Here is a 19121-nt window from a genome sequence, read left to right as displayed (position 1 = left end):
GCTCTCTTTGCGATATCCAACATTTTAAGTTCGTTGCGTCTCATATCCCTCTTCACAGCCAACTCCCACTTAGGGCCTCTGCAGATCTCTTTGGGGCGCATGTTGCTTGATATCCTCAAATTCCTCTTTATCTACTGCCTGGTACTGCTGGCTTTTGCCAATGGATTGAACCAGCTTTACTTTTATTATGAGACCAGAGCAATCGATGAGCCCAACAACTGCAAGGGGATCCGATGCGAGAAACAGAACAATGCCTTCTCCACGTAAGACTCCCCGCTTTCCTCTTTTGCCTTTTGTCTGCTTTCTCCTTCTTTGCCCTATTTTCCGTCCACAGCTTCATCACTGCCCCTTGACAGTGCATGCAGAGCTCACTTATGGATCAACCCGAAGGGTCTGAAGTGAAGGAAGGTTCTTCCCTCCCTGCAGGGGACCAGGACGGGAAGTAGAGTTAGGTGAGGGAGGAAAGAGACAAACACACAGGGGCTCCCAGGAACTCATCTAAAGGGTTAGTTCTGAACTATTTGGTCACATCCCATATTTTTAAAGGAATTCATGGGAAGGGGTAAATAATTCCTCTCTCTAAAAAGCATCACTAACCGAGGAAATGAAGCGGTAAGGCTATACCTCTCAACAAGTGATTGCCAAAGCTAATGTAACTGTTCTGAATCAAGAACAAAGAAAAAGGGAGAGTGCAAAATTATCTGAATGCACCTTGTGATATTGTGATTAATAATAAGAAATATGTATTTGCTCTTTGTCTCCATTTCTGGCACAGAGCTCCGAAAAGCCTTGGAATTTCCTAGGTGATGAGAACAACAAAGGTGTCTTTGGCTGTGTTAACAAAGTGACTTTTGGACCTCACCTAAGGATGGGGGCCGGTTACCCCCATGTGATTAGAGGGTTGGAACATTCAGTCTCACCCCTGCACCTTCAAGGGAGGGGAGAGGGACTGGAAATTGAGTTCAATTACCAATGGCCAATGATTTAATCAACCGTGACTATGTAATGAACCCTCCATAAAAACCCAAAAGGACAGGGTTCAGAGAGCTTCCAAGTTGGTGAGCACGTGGAGATTTGGGGAGAGTGGGTGATCAGAGAGGGCAGGGAAGCTCTGCAAGCCCACACATACCTTGCCGTATGCCTGTTCTATCTGGCTGTTTCTGAGTTGTATCCTTTTATAATAAACCAGTAATCTAGTCATTTCAATGTTTCTCTGAGTTTTGTGAGGTACTCAAAGCCAAGGAGAGGGCTGTGGGAAGCTCTGATCTATAGCCAGCTGGTCAGAAGCACAGGGGACAACCTGGACTTGTAATTAGCATCTGGGAATGGGGGAAAGGGGAGCAGTCTTGTGGGACTGAGCTCTGAATCCATGGAATCTGACGTTATCTCCCAGGGGTGTCAGAATTGAGTTGACTTGTAGGACACCCAACTGGTGTCAGAGAATTGGTGATATGGGGGGAAAATATCTCCCCATACCCAAAGGCTGGAATTGAGTTAAGACCGCTTAGATGGTGTCAGAGCAATGGGATTTGCTAGAACAGCCCTGGCTCACGGAAACATGTGGTTTGGGAAGAGAAAAATAAATAAGAGGGCAGGGGGATGACGAATCTTTGATTCCTAGATGCAGAAGAGACAGGCTAAAAGTAAGATGAGAGTCAGCTCAACTTCTGGGGTTAAATTAAGGTTTCAGGTGGGCCAAAAGGCACCAAGCAGTGACTGGAAATGTCTCCTTTTCCCACTTGGGACACAGGAGACAGCTCATGACTCTCTGGCCATGAGTCCACTGCCTCTGGACCTATGCCTTTTCTTTGTAAACCCAACACCTACTTCTCTAGGACCTTTAAGCTTCCAGAATGGCTTTTATTTTCTCACAAGTCACTGTTAGGGGAAGCAGACAAGAGAAAGAAAATAAGCACATGTCAGGAAAAGTGTTGGGTTCCAGGAGCAGTCCTGAGCTTACCCCGGACTCAGTGTCCTACACCTTGTCCATCTCTAGCCCCTGTTCTGGAGAGAGCCAGTCATCTGGTAATCACAGCAATTACCCCAAGGTCGTGAGAGATTCTTAGTCATTAAATTGAGATACAATTTTCCCCCTTAACTCTATAAACTAGGGCAGATCAATGGACTCAGACATTCTCGAAATGTGTTAAATAACGAAGGCCAGGGGGGAAAAAAAGGGTTTCTGCCTGACCCCAAGTTGCACCAACAGAGAGGGGAAAAAGCAAGGCAATGTAGCCTACCCTTATTATTTGCCTCTAGCAGCATTTCCTAAAATAGATGACAGATAACCACAGTTCACAGGGATATGAATAGACATGAAAACAAGATCTCTGATCAAGTGAATTTTGGAAATGCTGGGACAAATTTAAGAAGGTTTCTCTACTGCAGGGCTTCTCAGAGATTTTCCATTGTGAATCTATAGTAAAGGGAGAGGTTTTCCCAAATGTATTGACCAAGATGCTCTTCCCGTGAATAAAGTTTGGAAAATGTTGCCTTGCCGCGTTGCCCATTTTATAGCACCCACCCCCTCCACTAGGCAACACTCCCTCCCTCTCCTCCCAGAACTCAGGGCAAAATCTTGGATGGGGAAACCAGACTTATGTGAAAGGGGGAAAGAGGCCAAAATGGGATGACAAAGAGATAGTGCCGTTTTGGTGAAGCCAACCAGGAGTGGACAAAGGCAACTGGTCACCTCGCTAATGCCTCTTGACTAGGAACTGCTTCCTCTCCTGCATTAGTCTAGAGACAGAACTCACATCAACCTGTTTTCAATACAAAGAGCAATTTTGTAGTGGCTTGAGCACCAGGAGACCGTATCTGTTCCCACCAAAGCATTCGACAGAATTGCACACCTGAATGCAAGGCGCCTTCCGGGAGGCCAGGTCCCTGCCAATTACCCTCTCACATGAACTCTGCTGAGGAAGTTTATGAAATGCCTCCTTGTAAGTCTGTAGTGATTATTAACACCCCTGTTGCCAACTGACATTGGTTCTCATCACTTGCCCAGCAGGGACAATTGACAAGAATGGGCACCTGTAGTACATGAAGTTATCTCTTGGGGTGTCAGGTATAAAGAAGCATTGTCATGCTGGGGGCAGATCAGCAGTAATGTTACCTTAACTTCCCTTCTAGGTGTTGATTTCTTTTTTCCTCCACAGAAGTCTGACTCAGATTTATGTTTTCCTTTAAATGCCTCAACTCAGGCATTTATAATACCTGCTAAAATACATGCTACTTAGAGCGTCAGAAAGACTCTGTTTTTAGAGAAGGGGAAAAGGGAGCTTGTTAACAGATCTGACGTAAACTATGGCATCTGCTTGCTGTCACCCTTTTCCTTCTGATTCTCCAGAGATGTCATTGCTATTCTCCTGCTTAAAAAAGAAAAAATTTTCTGGGCACACAATTCAGGGGGACCTTGTTATCCTTGCTGACAAGCACATGACAGTACTGTGGGTGGTTTGAGTTCAGTATTCAATACTGGCCTTCATCCACTGTTGAGAGCAATTGGGAAGGCATCCTTCGGCGGGCACGGGGCTTGGGAAGAAACAGGGAGGAAGTGGCAAAAAGCTAACTTGGTGGTGCTGTTTCTCCTTCTGAGGTGCTGACCCTCAACTCCAGATGCCTCCTGAACACACCTGGCTGTGCCGCAGGCCTCTCAAACACAACATCCACAACTAAATTCCTTATCTCTATAGCCCCACCCCAAACCCACTTCCGTCTTAATTCCTCATCTCATTCAATGACACCAGGCAGACTCCTAGGAGTCATCTGGGACTCTCCCCCTCTCCCCCAAGCAACACATCCTGTCTCACACTCACTTCCTAAATATCTCTTAAACCCATCCCCTGTACACACACACACACACACACACCCCACTGTCTTGATTCAGGCCTAAACCATCTCTCCCCAAAACTGCTGGGTCTTAAGTGGTCTTAAGTGGTCTCCCTGCCTCCAGTCTTGTTGCCCCCGCAAACGATTTCCCACCCACCACACAGAAGTTTCTAAATACTAGTCTTATCTTGTCGCCCCCTGGTCTCATGCCTGCCTGGTATCTGTATATTCTCCAGCAGAAAATTCTCCTCTTTCCTATAGCTCACAGGGCCTGGGAATCTGGAGCCCGCCTCTCACGCCTGTCACTCCTCTCCTCCATAGTCAACGTCTTGCTCTTCCCAACTTCAGGAGAGCATCTCAGCCCTACAGGCCCTTGTACGTGACACGCCACTCCCTCTTCCTGGAATGCCCAACCCCACCTGGCCAGCCTGGACCACTCTCATGCATCCTTCAAGCATCTGCCAAAGCCTCACCTGCTGTTTTAAGGCTTTTCTTACCCACTCCGACCCCACTCTCAGATACAGTCTCCTTGTGTGTCTCCCATGGCATTCTAAGTCCATCTCCGTTATAATAGATAACCTATAATAATAAAGGTACTAGTCATAATAATAATGTAATAGATAACATATTTTAGTCATTTGTTGTCTCTTACCCACCAGACTGAGACCCCCATTTTAGAGGCCTTGCTCCTACCATAGACATAAAGGGGTTCAACATGCCCATTGAACAACTGAATGAAAGGATGAATTCTAGTAGCAATCCTATCTTTAGTTCTAGAAGATTCACTTCTGCTTCTGCCCCCCTCACATGGCTAAAGTATCTAGCCAGCTCTGTCACTCTACTGATCCACTTGCTGTCAGAGAAAACCCTTGGCCTTTCTCCTACCTCCCTCATCCTGTACGTGGGCACTTGGCCAGAGAACAAAGGTCTACATTGATCCCTACTAAACTTCATCGTGTTAGTTCCAGCCCCTTGCTCCAAGCTGTTGAAATCTTGCTGAATCTTGATTCTGTCGTCCACTCTATCAGCTGTCTCTCCCAGTCTTGTATCGTCTGAAGATCTAAAAAGCTTGCCACCTATTCTCATCCAAAGCATTGATAAAACTGTCATTCAGGCCTGGTATTCGCTGGGTGGAATATTGGGTGGCTATTAAAATTACATTTATGAAATGTGTGATTTTTAACACATTTTTGACCGGAGATGTATTACGGCCTCAGGTGTTAGTTTCTGCAAAAATGCCCCGGTCAATAATGGGTTCAAAACACAAAAATTGTACACACTATGATTGCAACTAACATAACTGCAACTAGATACGCAAATGAGTGACCATCTACAAAGGCAATAAAGAAACGTGAAACAGCAAGGTTGGATTTAGGTGGGAGGTTAATAAAAGTCATAAAAATAGCATATTTGCTGAGTGCTAGGTCCAGGCACTATTAAAAAGATGAGCCTGACATGAATTAACTCATTTAATCCTCACAGTCATGCTCTGAGGTAGGCACTATTATTATTGCCCATTTTACAGATTGAGAAATTAGGGTACAAAGCAGTTAAGCAGACTGCTCCCAGTCACAAAGGTGATAGTGACAGAGTCAGGATTTCAATCCAGGCATACAAGTTCCAGTCTGTGCTTGTATCCAGGGTGCAAGTGTGAGACTGATTTTGTAAAGGTATGCAAAATTAGTTGTGTGAAGTTGCAATAATCGTGAATATACGTAAAGCTGAAGAGGACAGAGCCATGACCTAGCAGATCACTTGGGACCTCCTTGTAAACCATCACCATTCATTTGTGGCTATTCCTACTTAACCAATGGTGATTTCTCTACCCAACATTCAGCCCATATTTTCCCATCTTATTTATATGGATACAAACTCAGTCCCCATCAAAGGCTCTTCTTTTTGTTCTGACCAGGTTTTAAAGGTCCTTATTGAGTATCTCAGCTTTTTCTCCTAATTTCAGCTCATAGCCTTCCTGCTGTTGTTATCACGGGAAGGGTGCCACTCATTCATACTTTCCTTACTTATGTGCTTCTATAATCTTTTATAGATTTCTTCAACATTTACTCACAACTCCTATGTGCCAGGCAATGAGGATACTGAGTAAATGGCATCCTTATCCTCAAGAAGTTCATAGTCTAATGGAGAACACAAGTGAACAATTAGAATAGCCACATTTTTAATGCTTATTATATGCCGAGCACTGTGCCGAGTGTGTTACATGCAGTACTTTATGTGATTAAAAAAAAAAAAAAAGGTGGTTAAGTGTTTGGACTCCAGAGTCAGAAGAGCTGGGTATAAATCCTACCTCTGCCATTTTCTGCCTGTGTGACCACTCTGTGCCTCAGTTTCTCATCTGAAAAAAAGAAAAGAATAGTAGCTACTTCATAGGGTTATTTTGAGAATCAAATATTACAATGTGTGCCTGGCACATAGTAAGAGCACAATAAATGATAACAGTTAGTATTTATCCTACAAATGACCATTTTAGAGATGAGGAAACTTGAAGTTTAAAGAGGCTGTGCCACTTTCCCAAAGTCATATGGTTAATAAGTAAAGGTGCCTACAGTTTGCTCTTAGCCACTCGCCTCTCTTGCCTCTACAGCATGACATGTGCCTTTATGGACTAAGGCTGGGCTGCCATGGGAGAATAAAAGAGGATCATCTAACCCCACCTTGTAGGAAAGGAGTCAGGGGAAACTTCTAGAGGAGGTGGGGCTTCAGCTGAGCCTGGCAGGTCAAACAAGAGTTGGGCAGAGAAGGAGACAGGACAGAAGTAGAGACTAGAGGTTGGGAGTAGGGTGGGAGCACTCCAACCAGAGTTAGAAGCTTGTCAAAGGCAGGATGAAATGAGAAATTGCAGGTCTGGGGAACTGCAAAATGGGTAGGGATAACCAAAGAGATGACCATGCCTTTGCTCCATGTGTGTTATCAGCACAACTTGTGAAAGGATGATAGCACTGCTTTCTCCCAAGGAGCCTTTCTCTTCTGGTACATCCTCCAGTTCTTCACTGGTCAGAATGAAGTCCAGAGGGGTAAATCTTCTCCATACTCCTGCTACCTTTTTTTCTTTTTTTTTTTTTAATATTTATTTGTTTATTTTAGTTTTGGCTGCATTGGGTCTTCATTGCTGCATGCTGGCTTTCTCTAGTTGCGGTGAGTGGGGTCTACTCTTCGTTGTGGTGCGCGGGCTTCTCATTGCAGTGGCTTCTCTTGTTGCAGAGCACGGGCTCTAGGCGCGCGGGCTTCAGTAGTTGTGGCTCGCGGGCTCTAGAGCGCAGGCTCAGTAGTTGTGGCACACGGGCTTAGTTGCTTTGCGGCTTGTGGGATCTTCCCGGACCAGGGCTCGAACCCGTGTCCCCTGCATTGGCAGGCGGATTCTTAACCACTGCACCACCAGGGAAGTCCCTCCTGCTACCTTTTGAAAGATTAAGTCCTCATCTCAAAGACAAGAATTTCAGCAAGGGACATGAGAACTACAGTTCCCATCTCTATTCTACTGAGCAGCTCTTAGCTTTGTGATCTATTTATGGACGGCTCCCAACATGCACAAATCCCCCTTAACCAGATGGTATGGATTTGTCTTCCCAACAGTTAATATCAAGTCTTCTTGAATCTTTGTATCTTCACTTTGTGCCCCTTGTTGAGCTAGCAAGTTCCATATGTTTGCTGACTCTCTGCTAAATAAAAATGGACTGATTGTTTTCTCTCAGGTCATCTCCTTTAAAATCAAAATAATATTCCTTTGGCATTAGGGTCTGCATTTAGGTCAACAAGTCTTTCTATCCCTGTGATAATTGTATTATGGACCCGACCACCAAGTACCCCTAGGTAATGGCCCTTTCCCTGTGAATTCAACTGAGTCTAGAAGCCTAGAAGACAGAGCTTCCTATAGATGTTTCATCAGATGTGCTTATCTACCCCAAATGTCAGTCACTCATTTTATCCAGTCATGCCTTTCAATAAACCAGATTCTCCTAATGGCCAGACTATGTTGTGACATTTTGTGCCTCATGTCAAGGGCATTCTCACTATCAACCGCCAAAACTGAGGAACAATCTTTACCCCTTTTCTTATCTCTTGTACAGTTATACCTGTAGGGTCTCCCTAACTAGAATATCACCACAGTTTAGGGCAGATTTTAAATGCCCGGACTTTCACTTTTAGGAATCTTTGTATCAGCCATTGGAATGGCTAGTATTAAACTCTACACTCAAGCGTTAACCACTGCAATTTTCATTGTTACGGGGCTGGGGGTGAAGGAGTGTAACATCATCCGTTCTGGAGAAGCAACTGATGAAGTAAGACCCTGCCAACATATTGATGACATACTTGCCCTGGCTTGTGGCCTTGTTGTCTGTCATGCAGTCAAGAAACACCTAATGAATGCTTTCTATATTCAGGGACACTCAACTTCCAGCGACTCTGGTTCTTCAGTGTCATTCCTACTTGCTGCATCTTCTTTCTGTTTTTCTGAATGATATATTCCCTGGCTTTTGTTTATCCAGCTGCTGGGCTAGCTTCTTGTGCCGTTGCTGGCCTCCTGCCTGCCCTGACGTCAAACGGACACGGCCAGGTCCTAGATAGGCCTTCCTAACAGAACCAGACTCTTGAACCCTATATCTGCCCCATTTTTGAAACTCTGCCTGTATCTGTGATGCATTGTATTGCCTGGCCCTGACTTGTAGAATCTCCTGGAAATTCAGATCCTGTGATAGGTCTGACTTGCCATATTCTGGTTCTTGTTCCCTGGCCCTTGAAGTCCAGACTCTCATCTTACTGTTGATTCTCAAATGTTTCACCATCTGGCGCTTACTTTCATCAAACAAAAAACAGATTTCTTCCTTCTTGGCTAGCTCTCAAGTAATGTGATACTGAAAAGACAGTGGAAGCTATCCACAATGATTAGAGAGGAGCCATTTAACAGGTTGAAAAGGGCTATGTGCACGTTGCCCAGGGAGCCCCGAAGCAGGCCCCCTGAGAATTAGGCCACTGCAGAGCACAACCTTCATCAAAATGAACTAACACTCACTGTGCAGCCTAATGAATGTGCAATTGTCAATGGGTTTGGAATCTTCTAGACCTTAATCCAGTGATAACTGTAATAGTAATATGTCTTCATTCATTTATTCAACGAATATTATTGAGTGCCTATTACGTGCCAGGTACATAGTAGCTGTATGTCTGTCTCTTTCCTCATAGAGCTTACATTCTAGTGGGGATGAACAGAAAATCAACATTTAAACAAAAATTTACTAAATAATATAATTTTAGAGTTTTAAGTGCTACCAAAAAACTGAAACAAGACAACAGGATAGAGAATAACCAGTGAAGCCACTTTAGGTAGAGTGACCCTGGGGACTCTGTCTGAGGGAGTGACATTTGAACTGAGACCTTAATGATGATAAGGAGACAGCCATGCAGAGATCAGGGGTAAGACCACTCCCAGACAGAGGAAATCTTTAAAACACTGTCCATACATACCCCTGAAATGAACCCAAGAACCAACCCCTCAGCCTCTCAAAATATATTGGGCTATAAAAACAACACATTTTGAGCAATTGAAAAGTTACATCTATTCTTTTTTTTTTTTTTTTTTTTTTTTGGTACACGGGCCTCTCAATGTTGTGGCCTCTCCCGTTGCGCAGCACAGGCTCCGGATGCACAGTCCCAGCAGCCATGGCTCACGGGCCCAGCCGCTCCGCGGCATGCGGGATCCTCCCAGACTGGGGCACGAACCCGCGTCCCCTGCATCCGCAGGCGGACTCTCAACCACTGCACCACCAGGGAAGCCCCCTACATCTATTCTTAAAGTAGCATTTCTTAACTTCTATGCCTCTTCCGTGTGCTTGGGAAAAGGTTGGTTTGTGCCACCCAGGAGCCGGCTGCACTGTATTGCTGTATGCACAGATTTCTGAATATGATGCAAAAGAAACCCTGGACCCCCAAAACATATCATTGCAAAAGTTACATATTTGGATGTGGAGACTCTGAGAGGAAACCATAATTTGTGAAGCCACCTAATGTAGAATAATGCAGTGGTTTGGGGAGGTCAGAAGAACCTGGATTTGAATTCCGGCTCAGCACATATAAATCATATAAATGGGTGACCTTGGGCAAGTTATTCAATCTCTGAACCTCTGTTTCCACAGCAGTAACAATAAAGTTTTTATAAGGATCATAATGTTAATGTATGTAAAGTGCCTAGTATGCTTATATAGTAAGTCCTCAATAATTGTTAGTTAATATATCATTAAAAATAATTCATATAAATGTTCATTCAAGAATCCTTAAGCTCCTCCACTGAGCTTAGCTCCATTCTGGGCCCTGTGGGAACCACAAAAGAAGTATCAGAAATGGTTTAAGTTGCTCATGTTCACTCAGCTGGCAAGTGTCAGAGCTGAGTTTTTAACCTAGGGCAATCTAATCCAAGCACCATATTCTTAGCCACTGCACTTACTGCCTCTATGTAATTAGAAAGGTGGTAAAACACATGGTCTGAAGATGAAGGGGCAAGTTTGGTGTAGGAAGTAGCCCTTGAAATAAATCTTGGAAAATGATAGGCTCTGCATAGATTGAGAAGAGGAAGATGGTATTCCAGGTGGAAAGGCAAAGCATAAGACATAGAAGTGGGAACAAACAAACTGACCTGGCTGGTTCGTGTTGGGGAAGAGACCAAAATACGTGAGATCATGAGTCTACCTGTTGGGATGCAAATCAGGCAGCCTCCTTATTAATTAAGCAAATCACCTCATGTTTTTGCTCTTTTCTTGCTCCTCTTAGAGAATTAACTAGCCTATTCTTCGATCTCTTTTAGGCTCTTTGAAACCCTTCAGTCACTCTTCTGGTCTGTATTCGGCCTTTTGAATCTCTATGTTACCAATGTAAAAGCCAGACACGAGTTCACAGAGTTTGTGGGAGCGACCATGTTTGGGACGTACAATGTCATCTCCCTGGTAGTGCTGCTGAACATGCTGATCGCCATGATGAACAACTCCTACCAGCTTATTGCCGTGAGTAGCTTTGCTCTATAAGGGCGGTTACCTTGGTTTCAGGAGTGGTGACAGTGGCCTGGAGCCCATTGGAAACCCAATGATATAGTCTATCTGCCTTAGTTATTTTACATTAGCTTTTCCAGCTATTAGATTGAATTATTTCTTTCCAAGGTAACTCAGTTTGGACTCAGTCCATTGGATCGCAGTAGTCTAGAAGATGTTCTAGTTAATAAGACTCTTTGGTTACCTGTTAAAATTATGTTTAAATCTCTGAATCCATTTTCTTGCCTTAGTAAGAAGAGCTCAGGAGGTATGAGCAGTTTGGCTACAACATATCCCCTCACTAATCTCCAGGGTTGATTGAGCTGATCCAGTTCTCTAGGTGGGAGGGCTTTATCTCCATCTTCACTGCAGACATCTCCCTCCCCAAACTGAGCAGTCCATTGCCAAGGACAACCTTCTCAGAGAGTGGCTGTTTTTTTTTTTATCAACAATGTATGAGTAACTGCAGTCCACTGTGGCATGCTCTTAAGTAGAGTCTATCGCTGAATCTTTGACCATCATGTTATCGTTTAGATCAGTAGCGTTTATTACTCTAAACTAGAAATGGCGAAGGTATAGGATATGGGATCAGTCCAAGCTCTGTCCTGGTTTTTGATGTCAAAATGAACATCTAAACTTAGCTTATTTTCTTATGATCTAACTATCATTTCTAGAAATGGAGTATTAGCAAAGAAGTTCTGGCTATCTGAGGTCCTGCTTACTTGAGTATCAGTGAATTTGTATCTTTAGTTGTGTACGTGTATATATATACCATATTTTCCTTACCCATACTTTCTTTATCCATCCGTCAATGGATACTTAGGTTGTTTGCATGTCTTGTCTATTGTGAATAATACTGCACTGAATGTGGTGGTGCAGATATCTGTTCAAGACAGTGATTTCATTTCCTTCAGATAAATACCCAGAAGTGCAATTTCTGGGCCATATGGCAGCTCTACTTTTAATTTTTTAAGGAACCTCCATGCTGTTTTCCATAGTGGCTGCACCAGTTTTCATTCCCACCAACAGTGCACCAGGGTTCCCTTTTCTCCATACCCTCACCACAACTTATCTTTTATCGTTTTTATAATAGGCATTCTAACAGGTATGAAGTGATATCTCATTGTAATTTTGATTTACATGTACCTGTTGGTCATTTGTGTGTCTGACTCGATGGTCTTTAATATCCTTGCCAGCTCTGATATCCTATGAGTCTGAGTGTCTACAGATGAATAGGATAGGCTCTCAAGGTCCCTTCTAGGTTGAAATTCTATCTGTTGCTTTTGAAATGGAATATAGTTCAATTTCTTTCTCTCCTTCAAACCCAACTAGGCCAACAACTCTGAAACACTCTATGCTCACTCCTAGCCTGTCTTTATAAGGGGGAAAGGCATAGAATTTCAGGGGCTTATATTTCCACCACTATGCCTACCAGCCAAACGCCCTACTCCTACCGAAGATGGCAATATTCATGCTGAGGCATTTGCCATTTTCTCCCTGGTTGTCTTGCAGCTGACTGTTCCTAATGGCAGAGGAAAAGGGAGATAGGGCTGTAGCGTCTCCTACTGAGCTCAGTGACATTTTGCTAGGAAGGGTAGAAATCTTCAACTCCAGCTCTCTCACTTGCTGTTAATAAGTTGTGTTTGCATGCTACCTACTGTTGCACCTGAAGAAAACACCTCAGCTTGAGAGAGAGCTAGGGGGTGGGGTTTGCAGAGAGATGGCCTCAATAGGGTCTATATCACGTCACACATCTAGAGTCATGACCAACCATCCTGAATACTACCCGCTGCTTTGGGATCCTCTGTTAATGTGTCTTTACCATTTGGAATCGGATCCAGTGGGATCCTGATATTGGGCAACCTGATTCCAAAAATACCTGGTTCTGCTTACATGGCAAATACCAGCAAGTAGATTTGATTCCACTTGCAACATCTCCACTTCAGTATTAATGCAGTTTTTAGAAAGGCCCAGATATGAGGGAAAGCTTACAGGAAGGGAAGCCACTGAAGACAAAAATCTCTCCTACTTCAAAAGGTACCACAGGCTGACTCAGTCTAAGCAGAGACTCAGTTACTGACAGGCTTCACTGTGAATCTGTTCACCTGTGCTCTGTGGTCCCCGCCAACATCAGCAGGTGAAGCTGGCCATATTGTATATTATTATTAGTGTTGTTTGCAATTAGCAGTGATTTACTCTCCTCCCTTTATCCTCTACATCTCCCTCAAGCTGCTTATTTCCCTCTGTGACACTTCTTTCAACACATCCACCTTGTCTCTGTCGTTCCTGATGTGTATGCTCCCAGTTCCATCACGTGAAGCTGTCCTTGATACCATTTTAATCAAATTCACCCATATATAAATATTAGGTGGGAGAAACAGACCAGTCCCAGAAAAGTCATTTAACTCAGGCCCTCTTCCTACCCCAACTCACCCACAAAGGGCATCTCTGTTGCCTGAGATCGGTCCTCAGAAAACATGAGGGTCATGATGATGTGTGGTCAAGCTTCACTAAGCAAGTTAATAAGAACCCTCGGTTTCTTTGGCTGCTGTGAAGTGTCCACGCTAATGCTGAGAGCAAGTAAACAGCGCTTGCCTCACTAAGCCACATCTGCTGGATGGCTTGGGGAGAGGCCATATATGTAGGACTGGTTGTCTCCCTTGAGGTGGCGGCATTTGGAGGCTCAGATGATGGATGGACTCTCCCACTGCGTAAGACAACCATGCAAATGAAGACATTCTTCAGAAAAATACCTGGCGCCGCAAAAACAGCAGGCAAGGCTGGAAGGGGCCACTGCACACCATGGAAGTGCCAAGGAGGGCAGGTGGTCTCCCCGCCTTCCCCTAGTCATCCAGGACCAACCTCAGACTCTCAAAGCTCAAAGAAGGCAGCACTTCACACGCTACACCATGATTTGTAACTAGATAAACAACTGCTATGCACTGTTACAGTCCCTGGTTGTTAAAATATTTTCATACTTGGGGCTTCCCTGGTGGCGCAGTGGTCGAGAGTCCGCCTGCCGATGCAGGGGACACGGGTTCGTGCCCCGGTCCGGGAAGATCCCACATGCCGCGGAGCGGCTGGGCCCGTGAGCCATGGCCGCTGAGCCTGCGCGTCCGGAGCCTGTGCTCCGCAACGGGAGAGGCCACGACAGTGAGAGGCCCGCGTACCGCAAAAAAATAAATAAATAAAAAATATATTCATACCAGTTGGTAAATAGCTGCCACTCCGGCTGTTGCCTCTGGGACACCTCCAGGTCACCTCACAATCCAGCAAGTAAAGTGTAACACCTGGAGCAGCAGGTATTATCCACGCCCCTGCTCCAGTGCTATTGTTGGCGTACATTCTGATTGGTCAGTTTCTCAGTCTGACTATTACTGTGGCGGGTACAGCGCTAAAATGCTCCCCCAAGATTTCCCGCCCTAATCATTAGGACTGTGAATATGGTGAGATAGCACACTTGTGATTATGTTGCATTACATGGCAAAAGGGGTTTTTCAGATATAATTAAGGTTACTACTCAGGGAAATTATCCAGGTGGGCCTGATCTAATCACACGAGTCTTTTAAAAGCGGAGTTTTCTCCAGCTGGTAGCAGAAGAGAATGTCAGAGATTTGAAGCACATGGAGGATTTGATGTGTCATTGCTGGCTTGAAGATGGAGTCATGTGGTAAAAAAATATGGGCAGCCTCTAGGAGTTGAGAATGGCCCCCAGCTGACAGCCTGCATGAAAGTGGGGACCTCAGTCCTACTACCACAAGGAAATGAGTTCTGCCAACAACATAAATGAACTTGAAACAGATTCTTCTCCGGAGTCTCTAGATAACAGCTGAGTTATGCTGACACCTTGATTTCAGTCTTGGGAAGGCCAGTGTGACTGAAGTGGAATACACAAAGGGGAGAGAAGTAAGAGATGAGGTCAGAGAGGTAATGGGGGTGAGGGACAGATCATGTAGGGCCGGATAGACCTTTGTGAAGACTTTGGCTTCTTCTCTGAGTGAAATGGGGAGCTGTGGGTTTTAAGCAGAGGAGGTACATGATCTAACTGACATTTTAATAAGATTGATGTGGTTGATTGAAAAAAGATGGAATGGTACTGGGACAGAGACAAATTATGAGACCATTACACTGACCCAGACAAGAGCTGTTGGTGGCTTAGACAAGGGTGGTCACGAAGGACACAATGAGAAATGGTCAGGTTCTAGATATATTTCAAAAATAGATCCAGTTTGCTGATGGAGATGTGGGGTGTGAACAAAAGAGAGGAGTCAAGGATGGCGCCATGATTTGGGGCCTTGAGTAACTGCAAGGGTGGATTCATCCCTTACTGAGTTGGGGAAGAGTGGGAAAGGAACAGGCTTGGGAGGGGGCAGAGATCCAGAGTTGGGTTTTAGACATGTAGAGTGAGAAATGCCTATTAGACATCTGAGTGGAGATGTTGGGTAGGCAGTGGTTTACAGGTCCAGCAGAGAGGCTGGAGACAGAGATTTGGGAGTCGCAGTATGTCCACAGTATTTAAAACCATGGGACTTGGAGAGATCACAACAGGAGTGACTGTGCATAGAAAAGACATCCAAAAATGAGGCCCAGGGTACTCCAATGTTTAGAGGTTGGAAAGACAGAATTGATCATGCAAAGAAACTGAGAAAGAACAACCAGAGAGGTAGGAGAAAAACCAGAGTAGTGGACTGTATTACAATATGTATGGTTCCCCAGTATACTGGTAAAGCCATATGCTGGAGAGTGGTAGAGCCTAGATTTGAACTGAGGTAGTCTAACACCAAGGCCCATGCACAGACCACTATCCTATCACATTGACACTTACCTTGAGGCCAAGAAGCACTGGAAATGCACTTTCACTACAAGGTCTCTAACACATCTTCTTTCCTGCCCCAGTTATACCACCATTCTGAACTGTCCGATCACCTTGTCCTACCAGTTCCTGTGCCTGTAGATTTCATTTAGATAGGAATCACTGACACTTCTTCCAACATAACTGAGTACTCTTAGTACCCAAGACCTGTTGCTTAATAAAACAGAATAAAACATAAACACTGCCAGCCAAGTCATATAAGGGATAGTATATCCTCTTCCCAAGTGAAGGAGCTGCTCAATTCAAGTTGTAGAAATTTTATGACATTAGAGCCAAGCCATTTCAAATTTTAATAACTGTCTCTTCCCTTTGGGATGCCCTCAAGCAATCTAGATACTAATTTTTCTCATTGCCGCTTAGACTTTTCCCTGTTGCCAAACCATTGTCTGGAATCTGATCAGAAATTGCTACATTTCACTAACAAGAAAACAAACATTCAGAATGGCAGAGGACATTTTCATAGTCCCCTCCACTCACCCCAGGTTATGGGGAACCTATGAAAACCTGCTGATAATCCCATTTTAGTCAAAAATCTACATTTTCTGGTAGGTTCGGAAAAATCCACAAAACCTAGGTGCTATAAATGATATAAAGGTAAAGACACAGTAGATGCCTTCAGGGAGCTTTAAATCTAGAGGGAAAAGTCTGCCTTGAGTAAAATAACAATAGTGCTCTTACCGTGAGTATATAATAGTAGTGATTACAGACAGCATGGGCTCAGGAGTAGTCAGACTGCCTGGATTTGAAACCTGGACTGCCACTTAGTGTAGTTTGGGGCAACTTAACCTCTTTCTGCCTCATTTGACTCCTCTGTAAAATGGGGATGGATAATTAGGCTTTTCATCTGCTGCTTACTCTCAGATCCATTCCCTGTTCATTTCCTGCTCTGTTCTGTATCAGGGAACTACATTCCCCGCAGTCCCTTGCCATTTGTTTCTGTGTGGGTTTGACCAACCAGAAGGTATGAAGAAGAGAGAAGCTAGGATATTTCTTCCCCATCGCCAGCCTCACTTTTTGTGGCAACTCCAGCAGCAGCTGTGTTTCCTAGGTGGCTCACCTCCAGCTACCACCAGGCATCCCACCCCTCCTTGGCCCCAGCTTCTGCAGGGCAGCCCCATCTTGGCTCGAGCTCCCACCAGATAGCCCCAGTCTACAAGCTCTGGAAACACCACTCACCACGTCTTCCAGTCGTCCCTCCAACTCCAGGGATAAAAGGGGCTTCCTGTTGCTGCTAATCTCTGAGTTGCCTCACTGCCCTCTTCTTGGTTTCTCAGCTCCTCCATCACCTGTGAGTACCCTCTGTATTAAATCTCCATGCTTGAAAGGCTTAAAGTGATTTCTGTTTTTCTGGCTACCCCCCAAGCAGTACCTATCTGATTGCGTTGTTGTGAGGTTGATTTAGAAATTACACATTGAGCTGAGCCTTGAGGTCAAATCTGGAAAGACAGAAAAGTGAGGCTGGCTTTCAGATCTCATTTCTGGCAGGGAAATAGCTTGCACACCAGCAAGGATTGGCCTGGTGTTTATGGGGGGGCAGTAAGAGTGTAGGAGCTGGCCTCGCTCCTTTCTACCTCCCATTCTTTGATTCCGCATGAAAATATCTTCAGATGGGAAGGAAGTCTTTCCTGTGCCAACAGGAAACATGTCCCAGCAAGGAGGAGAAGCATGAAGCAGAGTTACATCTCTAGGAGCTGGATGATGAAGTTTAGAGCCTGCCTTTAGAAAAATAGTTTTTAAAGATGGGATCTGCTTTTGTGGCTTCCCACATCCCCATGCTGAGCCCTCATGCTGCTGTCTACCTGGCTTAGCACAGCACCCCGGGTTGACTGCCTTACCTTACCCAGACCTTACCTGGACAAGCCCCTTGCCTCTACCTCTAGTCCCAAGCTGAGGTCTTTCTCAGTTTCCTAAGGCTTAGAAAAATCAGTAACAAGAATACAGTGAATATCTGGCATAGATACAAGCCTTTATTAAATCCCAGGCACCTTCTATCTCATATCATTATAACTACTATAAAAAATGGTTCTGAAGAACCTAGAAGCAGGACAGGAATAAAGATGCAGACATAGAGAATGGACTTGAGGGCATGGGGAAGGGGAAGGGTGAGCTGGGCTGAAGTGAGAGAGTGGCATGGACATATATACACTACCAAATGTAAAATCGATAGCTAGTGGGAAACAGCCGCATAGCACAGGGAGATCAGCTCGGTGCTTTGTGACCACCTAGAGGGGTGGGATAGGAAGGGTGGGAGGGAGGGAGATGCAAGAGGGAAGGGATATGGGGATATATGTATACATATAGCTGATTCACTTTGTTATACAGCAGAAACTAACACACCGTTGTAAGGCAATTATACTCCAATAAAGATGTTAAAAAAATAATAACTACCATTTATTGAGCACTTATAATGTGCCAGACATGATACAAAGCACTTTTCATGAATATTTTCTCATTAAATCCTTACAACTACCTGAGGTAGGTACTATTAACAATTCAATTTTATAGGTGAGGAAACTGAGGCACAGAGGTCAAAGTGACTGGCCCAAGGGCACACTCTTCATAAGGGCCCCAGCAGGTCTGTCTGATCCAAAGTAATAATGAAACCATACCTCCTCCTTTCCTGCCTGCATCCCAACCCCTCAGGCCCTGGTGCAAGCCTTCCACACAACCTCAGACTCCCCCCAGCTTCACCCTTCTACTTGGTTCACTGACTCACAAACTCTCCCCTGTCTTCTAACCAGAGGGATCCTCTAAGAAGACTTCTCCTTGTTTCTGGAGACTAAGTGACTTATTCTGTTTTCCTCAGCTGAGATTTCCTGCCCCCCAGCCCCCAACACAGACACACACACACACACACACACACACGGTCTCCTTTTCTTTCCTTTTTTTTTTTTGCCCACCAGACTTCAAACTTCTGGTTTCTTCTTAGTTCTGTCCCTAATACCCCCAGCCTCCCCAAATGAACAGACAACCCACCTGAAATCATCACACCCACAGAGGGTAAAAAGTTCAGAGCTACGAAGCTTATTGGCATGACAAGAACTCCTCGTTCAACTTACACATCCTGCCTTGGGCCCTCTCAGCCCTGTTCCCTCCCAGACAGCTCTTGGATGCTTGAAAGCCTCACTTGAAATTATACCCACACCAGCAAATGGACTGACTATCCACCCTCCAGCTTCAGGGGAGGAGAGAGGAGCATTCTCTCCGCAAACGCTGCAGGGGGCGCCAAAGGCTGACTTTTCAGACTTCCAGCCCTGCCTGGGCCTGGCCCTCCCCCTGGTGGTCTAACACAGAAATGGATTCCTGTTGATTCTCATCAACACCCACTCGTGGTTTTGTCAGCGAGCTGTCTGAGAGCCCGCATCTGCTGGGGATGAGAGCAC

The 19121-nt window shown here is 44.8% G+C and overlaps 1 protein-coding gene across 1 annotated transcript; it reads left to right on the top strand.

Moving 5' to 3' along the window:
* LOC113611008 (short transient receptor potential channel 5) lies at window positions 1-13719 on the top strand. The gene is made up of 2 exons (XM_027089558.1): window positions 1-263; window positions 10646-13719. The coding sequence occupies exons 1-2, from the start codon at window positions 100-102 to the stop codon at window positions 10860-10862; spliced, it is 381 nt and encodes a 126-aa protein (XP_026945359.1). The 5' UTR covers window positions 1-99; the 3' UTR covers window positions 10863-13719.
* The last annotated feature ends 5402 nt before the right edge of the window (window positions 13720-19121 follow it).

This window comes from Aethalodelphis obliquidens, unplaced genomic scaffold (genome assembly GCF_003676395.1).
Source record: "Aethalodelphis obliquidens isolate GAN/ISIS:26980383/991018 unplaced genomic scaffold, ASM367639v1 scaffold66, whole genome shotgun sequence".
Taxonomy (NCBI): Eukaryota; Metazoa; Chordata; class Mammalia; order Artiodactyla; family Delphinidae; genus Aethalodelphis; species Aethalodelphis obliquidens.
Note: the sequence above shows the minus strand (reverse complement) of the source record. Positions and strands in the feature narration are given on the sequence as shown.